Here is a 17,321-nt window from a genome sequence, read left to right as displayed (position 1 = left end):
AGTTCAGCTAGAGCCCAGGGTGATTTTTGTATTCAAATGGTGTGTTAAGGAAGAACTAACCCCTATCTGACCATTGCCCAGCATTGAGCTGGGCCTTGAGCATAACTGGGGAAAGAAGGGCAAGTATAAATCCCTAGGCCTAAACTTGCAGGCTGTGTGAGGAAGCTTAAGTGGCTCTGAAAGGTCCCGGGAAATCTGATGGGTGACAGGCACCGTTCCTCTCCTTATTCTCATTTTTATTGCAAGACAGTTGCTTCAGTTTCAACAGTTTGACAGATACTTTAAGGAGAATACTGGATTTCCTCTCACCACCATTATTTTCCCTATAGGTCTTAGTAAAAGACAGGCTACATAGGCTTACTGACAAGGCTAAGCAAGGTCTCTGTCTGCTCATTAGCAAATGCATGGTTCCACTGGCTACTCCTGCCATGGTGTCTGCTTATTTCTTAAATAGGCTTTTCACTGAAATGGAGTGACACTTTAGATTATGAAATTTCAGACGTTTGATGTGGTAGTCCCATTTGCTCTTTCAAAAAAAAAAAAAAAGGAACCAGACTTGAGTTGAAAAGCAAGGTAAATAATTTTGAGTTTCTGGTCAGTTTTGAGGTGATTTTCAGGTAAGTACTAATGAGAATTGTTGCCAGTTTCATCTTACCTGCTAAAGCACCCTTAACTCATTTTAAACCTTGATTAATCATTAAGTAAATACATAACCTCTTTCTGGAACCTTCCCATCAAGAGGATTTGGTGAAACTTCTATTTCAATGTGTAAGAACAGTTAAAGGCTGGTCTTTCAGGGTGCATATTGGTTGAGGAATGGAGGCCATCAAGTATGTTTTAGTAGTGAGGCAGTCCCCCTTTCTTACCTTGATGATCTGGGCCTTAAGAAGATCTGTGGATCCTGGGGAGAGAATGAGAACCTCTGAGGAGTCAGGGAAAGGGAGCTTGTGTAGCCTTGCCCTCTCCATGGTCACACAGTTGCCTCTTTATCTTACTTCTCACTGGAAGTGGAGTGTAGCAGATTTGACAGTGTCTGCAGACATTTTTGGTTGTCATATCTGGGAGCAAGGATGCTACTGGCATCTAGTGGTAGAGCCAGGGATGCTACTAAAATCTCTACTACTCTACTACTAAAATCTCTGCTACTATACACAGCACAGCACCCCACAGCTCCCCATACAATCTGTTGAAAATGTTGTTGTTGGTAAATCCCTTAGAACATGGTATCATGCTACCAGAGAACAGTCTACTGTCTACAATTTTTATACTTCAAAACCACAGTGGTAGATACTCTTGTACTCTTTCTGGAGTCACCAATTTGTACTGTAAGCTACATTGTACTCTTGTGCCTCATGAAAGAAAGCACCCAATAATTGCTCGTGGGTGTTTTATTTGAGGTCGTTCATTGCCTCAAGGAAGAACTTACACTGGACAGAAGACTTATAGGAAAATACTTTCTATGATATGTCCACAGAAATTTATTGTAATGTCATTATAGCCAGAAGGATTCACCTAAATGTCTAATTGAAATGTGTTGAGCAGATTAGCCCATATTCTTTTGTTGTAATCTCAGTAGAAACTAGACTGTCTAAGAGAAAGAATATTCTATCACTTGTACATTCATCCTGGCACAACTTAAAGGAACCACTGTAGTCCACCACTGTTTGTTATCTTGACTTCTGTTTTAAACTAGATTAAGTGTTTGTGATTAACCCAGTTTTAACAATGATAGCATTACTACTTAGGACTGTAGAAAAATAGCTCTGAGTCTGGCTTGAGTTGGGTCACAGCATGTTGCCGCACACCCACTGCTTATACTTTTCTTGACATGAATATTTCTTCAATGAATGGGCTTTAAGGCCAAAAGAAACGTATTCATCTTCATTGCTGGATTTATAGGGATTTTTTTCATGCCAGAAGCATAGATGCAAGAGTTAGTTCTGTGTTAGCCATTTAATTCTGAACATGATTTTCATTTTCTGAGGCAAAATAAGCAGAATTGTCTGTGTAACAAGCAGTGATTACATTTGTTACTGTCAAGCTTTGTGATCAGACAGTGGTATTGTATTACCCTTTAACACAGAGAACTGCATTCACGTGAGAAGGCTACATTCAAGCTAAGTGGGAAAATATTCTCAGCCTTGCAGCTGGGTTTTAGGGGAAGATTTATTCTCTTATTCTTCCATCTCTTTGGAACTTGCTTCTAGTTTTTGTTCTTTAGAACAGCTTTTAAGCTTTCTTGGGAGGAAGAAGAATGTGGTGGTTGATAGATGAATGTCAATTTCTTCCTGGATCTCTTTCTCATTATTAGCATGTTTTAAGTCCAAACTAAAATTAAGTTCCAGGTTTGTTGTCTAAAACAATTTTTGGCCCTAAAGTTTTAGGTTAGTTTAAATGTTGCACACAGTTTTACAGTTTAAAGATACATGTTTTGAAAGCAAACATTTTTCTGAAAATTTGGCCTTTCCAGGCAAGTGTTTCTCACACACAAAGTATCTTACTTTGCAATAATCTTATTTGGGGCAAAATACAGTTACTTTTTTTCTTTTACAAAGGGACTCCAACATACTAATTTTTTCCTGTTGAGATAAATGCTAAGTTAGTGAGTTTTTTTGGCCATTCAAGCATAGGGTAGGTTCAGAAGCCATTATTGAAGTCAAATAAAAAACATTTCAGTGAATATGGGAAAACATTCCATAATTTTTGGCAGCACATTGAATAATATTTTCTATTGACCTGTGACTCTTTGTGGTAAGTACTTTTCTGACAGGTAAACATGTTTTATGATACTGTGTGCAAGTTTTTAACTTGGTGTTTGAGACTCAAAGACCAATTTTTTTCATCCCAGGCAAGTTTTTTAGATTCTAGCATGAAAGGAAATCGAAGACAATGAACAATTAAAAGTATAATGTGAATCTGGGTGCCCCTGGCTCATGCCTGTAATCCTAGCTACTCAGAAGTGTGAGATGAGAGGATTTGAAGCCAGCCTGGGCAGACAAGTTGCAGAGACTCTTATTTCCAATTAACCAGAAAAAAGCCAGAAGTGAGGTATAGATATTTCAAATGGTAGAGTTCCAGCTGTGAAAGAAGAGGCTTAGTCAGAGCTTTAGGTCTTGAGTTCAAGCCTCAGTACCAGCACACACACACAAATGTGTAAGATGGGTTATGCAAGTTCCATTAAACTGACATGAGATTCTAACCTAGGCTTTAAGAAAAATACATTCACAAAACTCTGCAAAACTTGGCATGACTCAGAAGTCAAGATATCTTATAAATATGTTAGAAACAATAGCAAGAAAGAAAAAAACACTTGTGTCCTTATCTTGGGGTTCATTTTGCCTAACATCATCTTATTTAACCTTTTCAGCTTGTCTCAGACATATACTAGTTATTGCAAATAAGGGAAACCATGGGACCTATGTTTCTTTGGGCCTGGCTCTTTGTATGTCCCTCTCCCATGGTATCACTCCTGTTTTCGCTGTATTTGCTTATGTGGTGCTGAGGAATCGAACCCAGGGCCTCAGGCATGCAAGGCAAGCGCTCTACCACTGAGCCACCTTCCCAGCCCTTTTTCGCTGTATTTGATGTTGGTATAATTTGGGGAGGGGAAGGGAATAAAACAAATAGTTTAAATAGGGATACAGGTGGACCCATTGCAACAATAAGATGTACAAAATGCTATGTTGAAAAATGAACTTTACAACTTTGGTGGAGCTGGGGAGTATAGTCGTGGAGATGGGAGGGCAGGGATGGTAGGGGGAAAACAAAGGAGGAGGCAACAATGCTTGATAAGAAATGTACTTATTACTTTGCTCATGTAATTGTAACCCCTCTGTATGGTATTTTCACAATAAAAAAACTTATTAAATAAAATTTTTAAAAAAGATATCATATGTTAGCTGGGCACCAGTGGCTCACACGGTGTAATCCTAGCTACCCAGGAGATTGAGGCCTGAGAATTACAGTTTGAAGCCAGAAAAGTCCCTGTGAGACTCTCATATCTATCAACCATTCAAACCCTGGAAGTGGCACTGTGGCTCAAAGTGGTAGAGCACTATCCTTGAGCAAAAGAGCTCAGGAACAGTGCCCAGGCTCTGAGTTCAAGTCCCATGACTGATTTAAAAAAAAAAAAAGCATAGTAAAACAGAACTAGTTACAAGTTGGAGTGAGATTCTGATCTTTGTGAGCTACGTCACCTACAGATATTTTTGAGTATTAGTAGTCAATATTTTGGGATATTCCTTCACCTCATTTTGTGCCAGATCATGGTGATGGATGTTCATTCCCAGCATTGTTCTGATTGGCTGGTGCCACAGTAGATTTCCTATACATAATCAAAGTCTGAGGTCAGGCCTCTTCACTTTCCCAGGGATATGAAGACCCCAAGAAAATGTTCACTTGGTCATTTGTTTTGTAAAACTTTCTCCAAATAAAATGCTTTCTGCCTGACAGAAAATGAGTACCCAATAAATACATGGTTATAAAAGAATATGCATACCTGCACACCTATACAAAGCCATCAAATAGAGGGACAAAGGGTGAACAAATGCAGCATTGATACTGGACACTATGTTGAAAACAAGCTATACAATTTATGAGTGGAGACAGGAGGGAAAAACTGGGAGAGAGTTAGGAAAGGGGTGCCATTTTCCAAAAGGAAATGTGCTCTTGGAGGGGAGGGTAATGGTAGGAGGGAGATGAGAAGGGATGGGAAGGGGAAACAAAGGAGGAGGCAACAATGCTTGATAAGAAATGTACTCATTACCTTGCCCATGTAATTGTAACCCCTCTATATGATATTTTCACAATAAAAACAAAAAAAAGAAATGTACTCTTGCCAGGCACCAGTGGCTCACACCTGTAATTCTAGCTACTCAGAGTCTGAGATCTGAGGATTGCTGTTCAAAGCCAGTCCAGGCAGGAAAGTCCACGAGACTCTTACCTCCAGTAAACCACCAGAAAACCAGAAGTGGCGCAGTGGCTCAAGTGGTAGAGTGCTTGCCTTGAGCTGAAGAGCTGAGAGACAGTGTTCAGGTTGAGTTCAAGCCCCATGACTAACCAAAAAAAAAAGAAATGTACTCTTTACCTAACTGATGTAACTAACCCCTCTATATATCACCTTTATAATAACAATAGTTTTTTTTTCGGTCATGGGGCTTGAGCTTGGGCACTGTCCCTGCACTCTTCAGCTCAAGGGAAGCACTCTACCGCTTGAGCCACAGTGCCACTTCTGGTTTTCTGGTGGTTTATTGGAGATAAGAATCTCATGGACTTTATTGCCCAGGCTGGCTTTGAGCCACAATCCTCAGATCTCAGCTTCCTTAGTAGCTGGGATTACAGGCATGAGCCACCGGCACCTGGCTAAGTATTTAGCTTGAGATTCAGATACTTCTTTTTTATTTTTGGTCGGTCTTGGGGCTTGAACTCTGGGCCTGGGTGCTGTCCCTCAGCTCTTCAGCTCAAGGCTAGCATTCTACCACTTGGGCCACAGTGCCATTTCTAGCTTTTTCTGTTTATGTGGTGCTGAGGAATCAAACCCAGGGCCTCATGCTTGCCAGGCAAGCACTCTACCACTGAGCCACCTTCCCAGCCCTAAAAGAAAAAAATACATCAAATATGTATATACATGCAAGATAATTTATGTGTATATTAACAGGTTTTTCCCCACTAAATGCATAATGAATTTATGTCATATTCATACATTAAAATCCTATGCAGTGTTCAAAATAGACCAACTAGACCTGTATTTGCTAATAGGGATGAATCTAAAAGTTAGTGTGGAGATCTAACTTTAAAAAGAAATATCTATATTTATATATCTATATTTATATGATGTTACTTATTGTATGAGTTTTATAAAATATTTTCTATTTGAATAATTTGTCAGTGATATATTTAGAAATTATATTTAGAAGCTATTCGTATTGTATTGAGAATATACATCTATTTATTATGAATTCTATCATTTTGTGTAGAATCCAGTTGTTCAGAATATTCCACATCAGGCACTAATCTAGTTGAGAGCTATTGTATTCCCTCTTTTATACTTTGTCCTCTAAATGGGTTCTTTCATCACTCTGACTCAAGGTAAGGAATCTGCTGCAATGAAAGCTGATCTCCTGAGGGCCAGAAATATGAAAAGGTACATTAACCAGCTGACTGTGGCCAAGAAACAGTGTGAAAAGAGAATAAGAATCCTTGGAGGTCCCTCCTATGATCAGCAGGATGATGGGGCCTTTGATGATGGGGAAGGGCCTCAAAGTCAGAAGGTACAGCTTTGTAGTTTCTTATTTTTGCTATAACAAGTTTCCATAAATCCAACATAAGCATATATAGTTATTTAATCTTTTAATATTTAGCTTAATACACATAGTTCATATCTACAGCCTCACATAGTTTTATAAGTCAAAGAGCTTTGTTACTTTGTGTCCTTGTCTTCTGTAAATTGTAATAGATATGATAGGTGGGAAGTGTGTGTGTATATGTATCTGTCTATCAGTCTGTCTGGACACTCACCTGCATGTTTTTTCAACTCCCCTTTGTCCTCCTGTGGTCAAAGATGAGCGCGTTTATATTTGAAAGTACCCAGTGAAGTCACATTATCATTTGGGCAGAAATAGTTACTATGAAGTAGATGACATCTTAAAGTTATTTTTCTTACTTGATATCCTAATTTTGTCCATTTTGTGGTGAATTTAAGACTAAGATTATATAAAAACTACCTAAGACTACATAAAGAGGATGAAGCAGAACTAGATGAAAGCCTAGGTATAGGTTGCTTCACAAATCTGAAAATTTTCTCACTCAGGTAACAATGGCTGTTTTGGTACAACAAACCTTTGGACTATCCTGAAATCACAGAGCCTAGGAATGTTCTATTTTGGGACTTCTCCTAACTCTGAAGACCAAGTTTGTCTTCCAACAACTAAAGCAAGCTAGGATTAAAAGAAACAGCCACAGTATTTCTAAGAAGCTTGACTATGCCAGCCAGGACTTTGTGCAAATGCCACACTCCACTTTTGTGAGATGACAGTTGACCACAAAAAAACTAATATCAGTATAATTTTACCTGGATATATCCCTCTTAACATTTACCTGTTCTGATTTTTAGTCTCAGGGTGTTTTCCTGTTTATCTCTTGGTTTAAGTTCAAGTTCTGTGATTTTCCCCTGTCCCCGTGCTCCAGTGATGAGCTTTTGTCTTTGAACGTTTTCCTGGTGCAGTCTGCACCAAAGCCTCTTCAGCAACACTGGAATGTACCCCAGGATTCTATGCTAGAGTGAAGGAAGTTTTTTTGTTGTTGTTGGTAGAATTATTTCTGACTCATCTTCCCTAATCCACGTTTGTATGAACTTCTTAGAGCATGGTGGAGGCTTCAAATAATGCTTCATTGCTATGTGAATATAAAGACAGATATTGCGATCTCTCAAAGTTAGTAAAGTAACTACTTAGTAGTGGTCTGAAACAATTCTGGAAACTAATTATTAGTTGTCTATAGCAATGAATAGCCATCTCCTTGAATGAGCTACTAGAACTTGTTAAAAGAATGCTCTTCCCTTTCATCTCATAAAATAGGTCATTATCCGTAATAGAAAAGTTGAATTGATCACATTTATGTGATTTTAGAAATACTGTTGTACTGGTAATACTTCAGAAAATTTGCTACTGCCATAATATCTCAAAATGTAAATTTTTTATTTAAGTGAATTGGAGTCCCATTTATTAGATACCACTTACTACTAATTCAGAATAACAATGTATGTCTTAAGTTCCTTCTAAATTAATTTAAGACTTTTCTTCTAATTGAGTCATAAATCATTGAGAGTCACCTACTTTCTTACAGTACAACAGTCAATGTTCAAAATGGTTCCTACTGTGTCTTCATAAAGGTGGCTCTTTTTTATGTGTGAACATTAAATATTAAAGATATAATAGAATTTATTTTTATAACCATACAATGGAATATTAGGGACAATTGAAATGATGCTTGCAAAAGACTTTTTTTGGGGGCCAGTCCTAGAGCTTCAACTGTGGGTCTGGGCATTTATCCCTGGGCTCCTTTTGCTCAAGACTAGCGCTCTATTACTTGTGCCACAATGCCACTTTGGCTTTGTCTGTGATTAATTGCAGAAAACAGTCTCACAGACTTTCCTGACTTTCCTCTGCAGGCTGGCTTTGAACTGCGATCCTCAGATCTCAGCCTCCTGAGTAGCTAGCATTACAGGCATAAGCCACTAGCGTCTGGCTTAAAAAGACTTTTCTTTTAAATGAGTATGGTGTTACAAAAAGTGAGGAAGGCGGGATGTCGAACCATTTCTCTTCAGTTTTTTTAAAAAAATGATTGATAACTACTGCTTTTCATGTACCACATCCATGCAATAGTGCAAGGATTTTTTCTGTTGTTACCAAGTACTGTGTTTGATATCAGGTAGATGTCAAAATCTGTTGAATAAGTGACTGATTAATATGAACTTGGTATATTTTGAATATGTGCATTTTAATATTCAGTAAACTTTATTCCATTTAAGATTTAAGGTGATAAAAGAGATCTTTCAATTTACTTGAGATACTCTATTACATTGGCTAAGATTGTAAAAGTGTATTTTTCCATGAATGGAGAAGTTAATTAATTGGAAGCTAAAGAAAACTTATTTAAAATGTGACTTGCAAAAACCTACTGTTCAATTTCCTTAATAGATTCTTCAATTTGAAGATATTTTGGGCAGTCCTTTCTATAGAGAACACTTTCGAATATACATGGAAAGGATGGACAAGAGAGCTCTGATTGGTTTTTGGGAGTCTGTGGAACATTTAAAGAGTGCTAACAAGGTAAGGCAAATAGGCTTAAAGGCTATTAACCACTAGCTTAATGTTAAGCCTAGCTGATGAAAACTTGCATGTTAGAAAGTCAGCAATCTTCTTTTTAATGAAACTGTTAAGGTAAACAAATATTAAAAGCGTACATCTTAAATGTTCATTTAAATATTCAATTTAACAATAATAACATATCTCAGCCCATTATGGTACTTTATTTTTATAGAAGTTATTTTTATAATAATAGCTTTACTGTAATACACTACATTTTTATGAAGATGCTTCTGAATAAATAGCAAGGAAGCAAGTCATTTATAGATGTCCTAAGAGGTTGAATTTTATTTCAGGTAGTTATTTTTAACACACTGTAAAAATGCAGGTATATATCCACATTGCTATTACAATAAGCTTGTCACCTACCTATCAGTCTCCTAATACTGTCATTTGCTATAATACATACTTTTCCTCTTTGTGTTTTTATTCTTTTTTAAAAAATTAATTAATTTATTTTTTATTGTGAAAATACTATACAGAGGGGTTACAATTACATGGGCAAGATAATGAGTACATTTCTTATCAAGCATTGTAGCCTCCTCGTGTTTTTATTCTTATCTTCGTTCATAATGTACATTTTTGCATTAGTCTTGTTTTATTTCATGAAATAATTTACTTATTATTAAGTAAAGGAGCGTAAAAGCATTTAAAATATATTTTTATTTCCTTTAGATAGTTGTACAAGGAATTACCATTCAACAGAGCAGTTTGAATACAGTGTCTCTTGATCAATGTCACCCTTTTAAAATGTTAAAAACATTATCATTACACATATATGAATATATGTATAGTATCTATAAATGTATATAACCATGTAAAATATAAATGTATGTGATATATCAAGTATATAATTTTGAGACATTTCATTAATTAAGATATTTATTAAATCAAGACTTTGGTTTATATAACTTGGAAACTCATTTTGCCCTCTTCAAAGTAAAAGGAATATTTCATACATCATATTGCTTATTTGCATGAGTGCTGTTAGGACAAAATATAAATTTAAAACATACCACAACCCTACACTAGTATTTTAAAATCTTAATAGGAATACCTTTCATTGCTCAGTTACTAGCCACAAATTACGTCAATTTACCCAGAGTTGGTGTGGTGTTTGCCAAGGTTATTAATTATCAGGCTGGGCCCCAGCTGACTTTGGGGTGCTCATAAAAGGATATCATGAAGAATGATTTAGGGTAAATTACTGAGTACCATAGAAACTGTCAGTGAAGTAAAGCACATTAACAGTACACTGACTAGTCGCTCATATTTTCTTTGTTTACTGCTACTGTGAAGGACTTTGTATACCATTCCTAGAGAAAATGCAATAATTTTGTTAAATTATTTGTGTATTTATGAAGAAGGCTGATGATGGCCCAGGTATACTGCCTAAGATTAAGCTGCCCAATATAGGTGATGACAATGTAATTATCCTGAAGTAATGATTTTGAAAGATATTAATCTCCTTAAAATGTACAATAATTATACCAACTTCAGGGGAAATTATATTTGTGGAGTGAGCACTTCAATGATTTATACTAGTTAAAAATCAAATAGAGTTTAGTTTATATAATGTATCTATGGAATTGACATTATGGAAAACAGTCCATTGAAGGTAGAGTATTCTCATAATTATTTGTTTTTTTTTTCTCTAGCACTTAAAAGAAATTGCTCAATATAAAGTGTTCATTTTAAGGATCTTGCTGTTTCTGAAGCATAAGTCCCACAACTGTACTAGGAGCAGGGTATATCCCAAATAACTCCTTTTCATCTTTAACATGCACACAATTTAGTGGAAAGAATTTTTCTGGGAGATGATATTCTTTATCTTTGTCTTTTTTCTCTTTGTCTTTTCAGAATGAAATCCCACAATTAGTTGGTGAAATTTACCAGAATTTCTTTGTGGAAAGCAAAGAAATCTCAGTGGAAAAATCCCTTTACAAAGAAATCCAGCAGTGTCTTGTAGGAAATAAGGGGATTGAGGTATTCTATAAAATCCAGGGAGATGTTTATGAGATACTAAAGGAGAGGTACTACCCTTCATTTATTGTCAGTGACCTGTATGAGAAATTGATGATGAAAGAGGAAGAGAAACATGCTTCCCATTTGATTTCCAACAAGGATGAAATGGTGAGTCACACACAATTTGCTGTTCCTCTTTTTTAATTAGATAAACTTTATAATTAGATGAGTGAAATTTGGTGTGCAACAGTCTTTTAACATAGAAGACTAAGTGGAATATAAACAGTAACTTAAATTACCATGTTTCTTGTAGTCTTGAATACTTGTTTTTGTTTTTGTTTTCTGTTGGTCATGGGGCTTGAACTCTGGGCCTGGGCACTGTCCCTCAGCTCTTCAGCCCAAGGCTAGCACTCTACCACTTGAGCTACAGTTCCATGTCTAATTTTCTGGTGGTTTATTGGAGATAAAAGTCTCATGGACTTTCCTGCCCGGGCTGGCTTTAAACCATGATCTTCAGATCTTAGCCTCCTTAGTAATTAGGATTATAGGCATGAGCCACTGGTACCCAGCTTGAGTACTTCTTTGTCCACCTCTTGTGCTTACTCACTTGCTGCCCCTACTCCATTGAGTCAGAGATTTCTAAGTGTCTTTGATATACCCCTAGTTTGACTCCTAAATGGGAGGCAAAAAATCTTTGTGTGAGGTATTTGTGCCTTTCACCAGTTTAGAGAATAAGTAGGCTAGTGTCCTGCTTTTGAATAAAGAAAGAAAGAATGAGGAAAAGATGAATAAAGGATGGTAATGTGGGAAGAATTATAGAAAATGATTGGGAGTTTAAGAAAAACCAGATAAAAGTATAATGTTCCAAAAGAAGCTTATAAAGCCATATCTTCAGTCTAACTTTATTATAGTATACTTGATCATTGTGGATAACTTCAGTTAACATTTCTCATTTCCTAGCATAGTGATTTTTATAAGCTTTAAGACTGATATATAGAATGCTAATAGTGTATCTTGGATTTTTTTCCTGCCCAGTTCACTGTATCTCTAACCCTTGGGAATCAAGTGAGTGTTTTTGATGGTATCAGAAGTCAGTTTGAGGTTTCTGAACTATTGTTAAATTCCATGATGTTCATATAGACTTCCTTTCTTTTGGTTTTGTTATCTGTTTTGTTTTGTTTTATATATAAAAGCACTGAACTGATAGGTCCAAACTCACTACTTACTATAGTTTATTTATTTATTTATTTTTTTTTCAGGTAAGGGGTAGGTTTATTTAGTAGACCTGCTGGGACCAGGCCAGGTTGGCCCTCCACGGGGTGGGAAAAGGCCTGGGAAAGAGAGCTGGGAGATCTGGGAAAGAGAGAAAAGAGCTAGAAAAGAGAGGAAAGAGCTAGGAAAGAGAGCAGGTGGGAAAGAGCAAGCTAGGAAAGAGCTGAGAAAGAGCTAGAAAAGAGCAGAGAGAGCTTACTATAGTTTATTTTTGATAGTTCACAGTTTGTTTTAACTGTGTTGTCTTTCTACTGCAAGAAATAAAGTGATGGGGCTGGGAAGGTGGCTCAGTGGTAGAGCACTTGCCTTGCATGTATGAGACCCTGGGTTTGATTCCTCAGCACCACATAAGCAAAAAGAAAAAAAGCCAGAAGTGGCGCTGTGGCTCAAGTGGTAGAGTGCTAGCCTTGAGCTGAAGAGCTGAGGGACAGTGCCCAGGCCCAGAGTTCAGGCTCCATCACCGGAACAAAAAAAAAAAAAAAGAAATAAAGTGATTTGGCAAATGTCTAAATAAGGTCATTTAAATCAATAAAAGTGTCAATACCTAATAAGTCAATTGCATAAATACTTGAATTGACAGTTCACATGAGAGGAATTAGTAAACAGATGGAAAAATATCCATATTCCCAGGACTCAAAGAAGGTCAGTTTATACAGCTGAACTTTTGGAAGCTATTAGCATTCTGTATTCCAATAATCCCTAGAAGTGGGAATATCCTAGATATGTATCCTAAGAAAATAATTAAAGTGTAGAAAGTATGATTTTGTTGTAGTTTATTTTAGTATATCTGAGAAAACAAGCAAAATCAACCCACAGCAGGAAGATACCTCAAAAATGCAGTATAAGACCATGCATCTGTAAAATTTAGAATTTGTAAGCCTATAACAGCTTATTACAAAAAAAACATTTTTTTTCCAAAAAAGAGAATATTCTTGTGAATGACTACAAGTCATAGGATTTTGTCAAGTGTATATATTTATACATAAGTAGAACCAAAATACAGAATTGAAATCAGCTTTTTTCTTTAGAACTATCTGTAGTTTTTCTTTAAAACATCTTTAATTTGTTATAACTAATAAAAATTACAAGAAAAAATCTAGGAGAAAGGTGGTAGTGAACAAACTAGAAATAGTCCTTAGCAGCAGTTTGTTTCAGTGCCCTGAATGCTGTTGGCTGTTTCTGACACTAATTAATATGCTATTCAGATTTTCCTACGTTTCATAGTTCTTTGTAAGCCACTTTTAAATGCTAATGTTTTTACTTGTACAATAAAGTGTCTTCAGATGTATAATATACATCTTCAAGAACAACATTCATGCTGAAAATACTAGTGGGGTTTTGAAATTTTTATTTTAAAATGATTTGCATTCATTTTTTTGTAGTATTGATAGAAGACCAGAAAAGCTAGATCTTTGTCAAAGATGAGGCATATAATATTCAGATAGAGTTGCAATGTTAACTTAGGGGCCTTCTCTTTTTCTGTGTGGATTCCCTTGGATGTACCAAATGAGAAATAATGGCATGGAATCCTCCTCCTTTCTTTAGTTTATTATGCATTTCCTTTTTTACTACAACTCTGAATGCCAGTTACTTTGGTTCCAGATACTTTGATTTTTCTCTTTGACTGAAAAAAATCCCCCATTCTAACATTCTAGCCCTTTGGAAGAGTGTTTTGTACTGATACAGGATCTTTAAAGTAGATGATTACTGAATTTTCTGTTATCATAAGATGATGGTATGCAACTTTCCCCAGGTTCCAGGAGGTGAGGCTGGGGAGGATACAGTGGATGAAGGCACCAGTGGAATTAGTGAACAAGCCAGCTTTACTGTAAGCAAACTAAGAGAGCTAAGTGAGAAACTCGAATACAAAAAACAAGCTCTAAGTTCTATTCAGAATGCGCCAAAACCTGACAAGAAGGTAAATATTGTGCTGTCAAAGCTGACTCTGAATATTTCCATTTGTCTCCTTTGATAAATAATGCTTTTCAGTTTATATTGAGAAGTTCTACTTTCTTTAAAAAGAATTTATTTATTTACTTATTTATTTACTTATTTATTTATTTATTTATTGTCAGTCCTGGGGCTTGAACTCTAGGCCTAGGCCCTGTCCCTGTGCTCTTCAGCTAAAGGCGAGCACTCTACCTTTTGAGCCACAGCGCCACTTCCAGTTTTCTAGTGGTTTATTGGAGATCAGAGTCTCACAGACTTTTCTGCCCAAGCTGGCTTTGAACCGCTATCCTCAGATTTCAGCCTCCTGAGTAGCTAGGATTACAGGCATGAGCCACCAGTGCCCGGCTTTAAAAAGAATTTTAACTGAGAGCAAGTTCCATGTTTTTTTTGTTGTTGTTGTTATGGCTTTGTTTATTGCTTCTGGAATAGTGTTAGAAAAGAATTTGGAATTCTTTTGGTTTGGAATTCTTTCTCACCATCATCTTTGACTTGACTATTCTTTCTAACTAGCCTGACTATAGGGCTTTTAAGGAAGGGGGGTAAGGCTGGGTTTTTTGTTTTGTTTTGTTTTGTTTTGTTGTTTGTTTTTGTGATGGTCCTGGGGCTTCAACCCAGGCCTTGGGCTTTTTTGATCAAGGCTAGCTATCTACCGCTTGAGCCACAGCTCCACTGTTGTTTTTCTTTTTTACCTGAAATGGTGGAGCTTTTTTTTTTCATTTCACCTGCCACAAACACAAATTAAGGAACTTTGCAGAATTACTCAAACAGCTGTTTTGCTAAAAACTAACAGATCTTGCTAATTGGCATTTTTCTTTTTTCTTTTTTTTTCTTTGTTTGCTGTACTAGGGTTGTACTTTGGACCTCACGATTGCTAGGTCTACCGCTTCAGGCATGTGTCCAGCTAAATTGGCATTTTTTAAACCAAGCTTTGCGTTGCCTGTGTACCTCTGAAGTCTAACAAGGAGGTCTCTCTGATGTAGGTGGTAATAAAGCTCTGTGCTCTGCCACATGGTCTCCTCTGGCACTTTACTTCATGTGACAGGAAGGCAACTTTGAATTTAAAAAAATTTAGTGAATCACATTTTTTTTTTTTTAGTACTTTTTAGTACTTATGTACTACTATCATGAATATCTGAATGTTTTTGTAATGAAAGAATATTCCTGAGATAAAATGTAGAGAAATCGGCATATTATGAACCTATTGATGATCTAGTCAGCAGAGTTATTCATAGGTAAGCCAGTTACTATCTAGTTAAAACCATTGTATGTTTTTCTTTCTGTTTTTGTTTTTTGCATTACAGGAGGTAGAATCTAGTTCATCTTGCATGCTGGGTAGCCCATCCACTACCTTTCCCTCACTATTTTTTTTTAGAAAGAAAAAAAAAGGGAAAGTCTTATATAGGAGTACAATATTTGTCAATAGTTATCTTTTTTACAAAATTGTAAGGCAAAAAGAAGTTTAATATGCAATTCATTTTAATAATCCTAATAGTACTCTGAAAAGAAACAGCTAGGTTTCTTGGTTCATCATAAGAAACAGGTTTTGTGCATAGAGAACTTGTAGAGGCTTTGAGTATTCCTGGTAAAAACAACAGCTATGAGATAACAGAATTAGCTGGACCGGTAAATAATCAGTATCTTCAATGTGGCAGATTCCCGAAGACTAGTTATCTTATTTGTTATGAACTCATTGTAAATCAAAATGTATTTATGGAGAATAGCATGAAAGATGAACTAGAAAATGTTATTGAATTAGTTTCTGTTTGGTTCATAATTTGGTTGAAAGACAGTCTTTAGTCTTAAAAGAAATTTTAAAACCATGGAATGTACATTCTGAGCTATAATTACATGAAAGAATTCTCAGGAGACTTGGAAAGATTCACTAATATGATGGTTTAATTTGAATGCTAGTCTCTGATCCCTCCAAAAGCAGGCTACATTTCCTGATAAATCAAATTGTCCACTGTTGTGTGAGTTCACAGGACTCCAGAAGCAGACATTGTACTCTTTTCATTCATGTTGGTAAATATGAAATGTAAATATAAAATTAAGGTTTTAATATTCAAGACTGACATTGAAAAGGTTTTAATGATCTAGAAGTTAATACATGCCTCAAAGGAACTTTTATTAGAATGATTTTTCTGTATTAAATATGTAATTGTGAGTCAGAACATTTTTGCATGTGTTAATACTGGTGAAAGTTTTCTTTCCCCAGAGAAGCAAGCCAGGAATATGCTTAGAACTCCTCTCAGATCTTGGCACCAGCTGCTGAACGTGAACTTAGTCTTGTAGTTTGATTGCTTGAAATCTACTGTCAGGGTTTATCTTATTTCTTTGGAGAGATTTTGTGAGTCTGAAGCAAACTGTCCATTCTGCGTTATTATTGGGAGTAAATCATTAGGATCTTAGTAGCAGAAGTAACATGTAAATGCATGATGCATGAATAATCAGTGAAACAGTTTGACACACCTGCTCTAAAGGAGCAGCCATGACTATGGAATTAAAACATTCATGAAAATAAAATGGTCACAATCTTTTTTGATGATCAGATGCAGGATGATGGTATATACAAGAGACACTTCCTGTAGGTCTTCTGAGGAAGAGGAAGACTGGTAGACTGTGTGTTCAGAAGAGTTTAGGGACAAAGATGCTGTTCTTACCCTTTGGGGTTCATAAAAAGATGAGTGAAATACAAGAAGATAACAAGCATAGCATTTTAAAACATTTTAACTACTTCATTTGAGTAGAATCATACAGTATTTGTTCTTTATGCTGGCTTGTTTCATTTTGCACGATGTCTCCAGTGTTTTCTTTATGTACGTGTTCAAATTTCATTACATTGTAAGGCTAATATATCACATTTTATTGTGTGAACCATTCTTCCATCAATAAACATTTCAGTTTGTTTTCATCGGTTGGCTATTTTTCACTAGTAATGTTGCTGTGGAGGTGTTTATACAGGTATCTTTTAGAGATCCTGTTTCCATTTCTTTGGTGTGTATGCTTAGAGGTGGAATTGGTGGGTCATATGGTAATCTGTTTTAATTTTTGAGAACTACCTTACTATTTTCCACAGCATTTGAACTATGTCCCTTATTTACTTACTCCCTTATTAACTACCTATTCTTTCTTCCCTCCCCTCACTACTTTCTTGCTTCTCTTTCCTTCCTTTTCTTGCTTTTCTCCTGCCTTTCTTCCTTCCTCCCATTCTAAAAACTATAAAGTAACAACTCATTGTGACTCTAATTTGTATTTCCCCACTAAATAGTG

General features: G+C 36.1%; 1 protein-coding gene across 2 annotated transcripts in view; it reads left to right on the top strand.

Moving 5' to 3' along the window:
• The window catches only part of Snx25 (sorting nexin 25), a 92,669-nt gene that overhangs the window by 53,182 nt on the left and 22,166 nt on the right, over positions 1–17,321 (top strand). For both annotated transcript variants that reach the window (XM_042700064.1, XM_042700067.1), the window contains exons 7-10: positions 6,088–6,269; positions 8,697–8,828; positions 10,725–10,997; positions 13,855–14,019. In XM_042700064.1, coding sequence (XP_042555998.1) covers positions 6,088–6,269; positions 8,697–8,828; positions 10,725–10,997; positions 13,855–14,019 — 752 coding nt within the window. The remainder of the gene's footprint in view (positions 1–6,087; positions 6,270–8,696; positions 8,829–10,724; positions 10,998–13,854; positions 14,020–17,321) is intronic.

The sequence above is a fragment of the Dipodomys spectabilis genome, unplaced genomic scaffold, assembly GCF_019054845.1.
Source record: "Dipodomys spectabilis isolate Male_0828 unplaced genomic scaffold, ASM1905484v1 ptg000009l, whole genome shotgun sequence".
In the NCBI taxonomy this organism is placed as follows: domain Eukaryota; kingdom Metazoa; phylum Chordata; class Mammalia; order Rodentia; family Heteromyidae; genus Dipodomys; species Dipodomys spectabilis.
The sequence above is the reverse complement of the archived record's forward strand: the minus strand, read 5'-3'. Positions and strand labels throughout refer to the sequence as shown.